At 37.5% G+C, this 520-nt stretch overlaps 1 protein-coding gene across 2 annotated transcripts in view; it reads right to left on the minus strand.

The window, feature by feature from the left end:
• LOC119592479 (LIM domain kinase 1-like) overlaps positions 1 to 520 on the minus strand; it is a 23,518-nt gene that overhangs the window by 5,315 nt on the left and 17,683 nt on the right. For both annotated transcript variants that reach the window (XM_037941308.1, XM_037941309.1), the window contains 2 exons: positions 296 to 401; positions 14 to 168 (listed from right to left, as the gene is read on the minus strand). In XM_037941308.1, the coding sequence (XP_037797236.1) occupies positions 14 to 168; positions 296 to 401 (261 nt within the window). The remainder of the gene's footprint in view (positions 1 to 13; positions 169 to 295; positions 402 to 520) is intronic.

Consider the following 520-nt stretch of genomic DNA (forward strand, 5'->3'; position numbering starts at 1 on the left):
TGTATTAACTTACCTTGCATCAGGATTAACATTGCAACATAAGAAGGCTATCTTGTAAAAAGGCTCTGGACATTCCTCACAGTACTTAGCTTTGAAGACCGACTCATTCAGGCCGAAGTCCATAGACCGAGGCATGTAGTCGGGGTCTGCTTCCACGCGGCCAATAATCTGGGAGGGGGGAATGGAGTCAGTATTTCCACTCCAAATCAACAAAACTAACTCATATATTACCCCGTTTGTTTTTTAAAATATTATACACTTCATAATGATAAAAAAATTCAAAATGCAGCCTTACCTCACACAAGATAATTCCAAAGCTGAAAATGTCAACTTTTTCATCGTACTTGTTCCCTTTCATCATCTCTGGCGCCATCCAGTATGGGTTGCCAACAACAGTATATCTGAAATTATGATTCTCATTAACCATTGCATAATCTATTTCACACAATGACCATACTTACCATAAGGCAAAAACACAGGAAGATAGGATAAGACATACAATTGTTTTAAAATATTTTAC

This window comes from Penaeus monodon, chromosome 30 (assembly GCF_015228065.2).
Source record: "Penaeus monodon isolate SGIC_2016 chromosome 30, NSTDA_Pmon_1, whole genome shotgun sequence".
NCBI lineage: Eukaryota > Metazoa > Arthropoda > Malacostraca > Decapoda > Penaeidae > Penaeus > Penaeus monodon.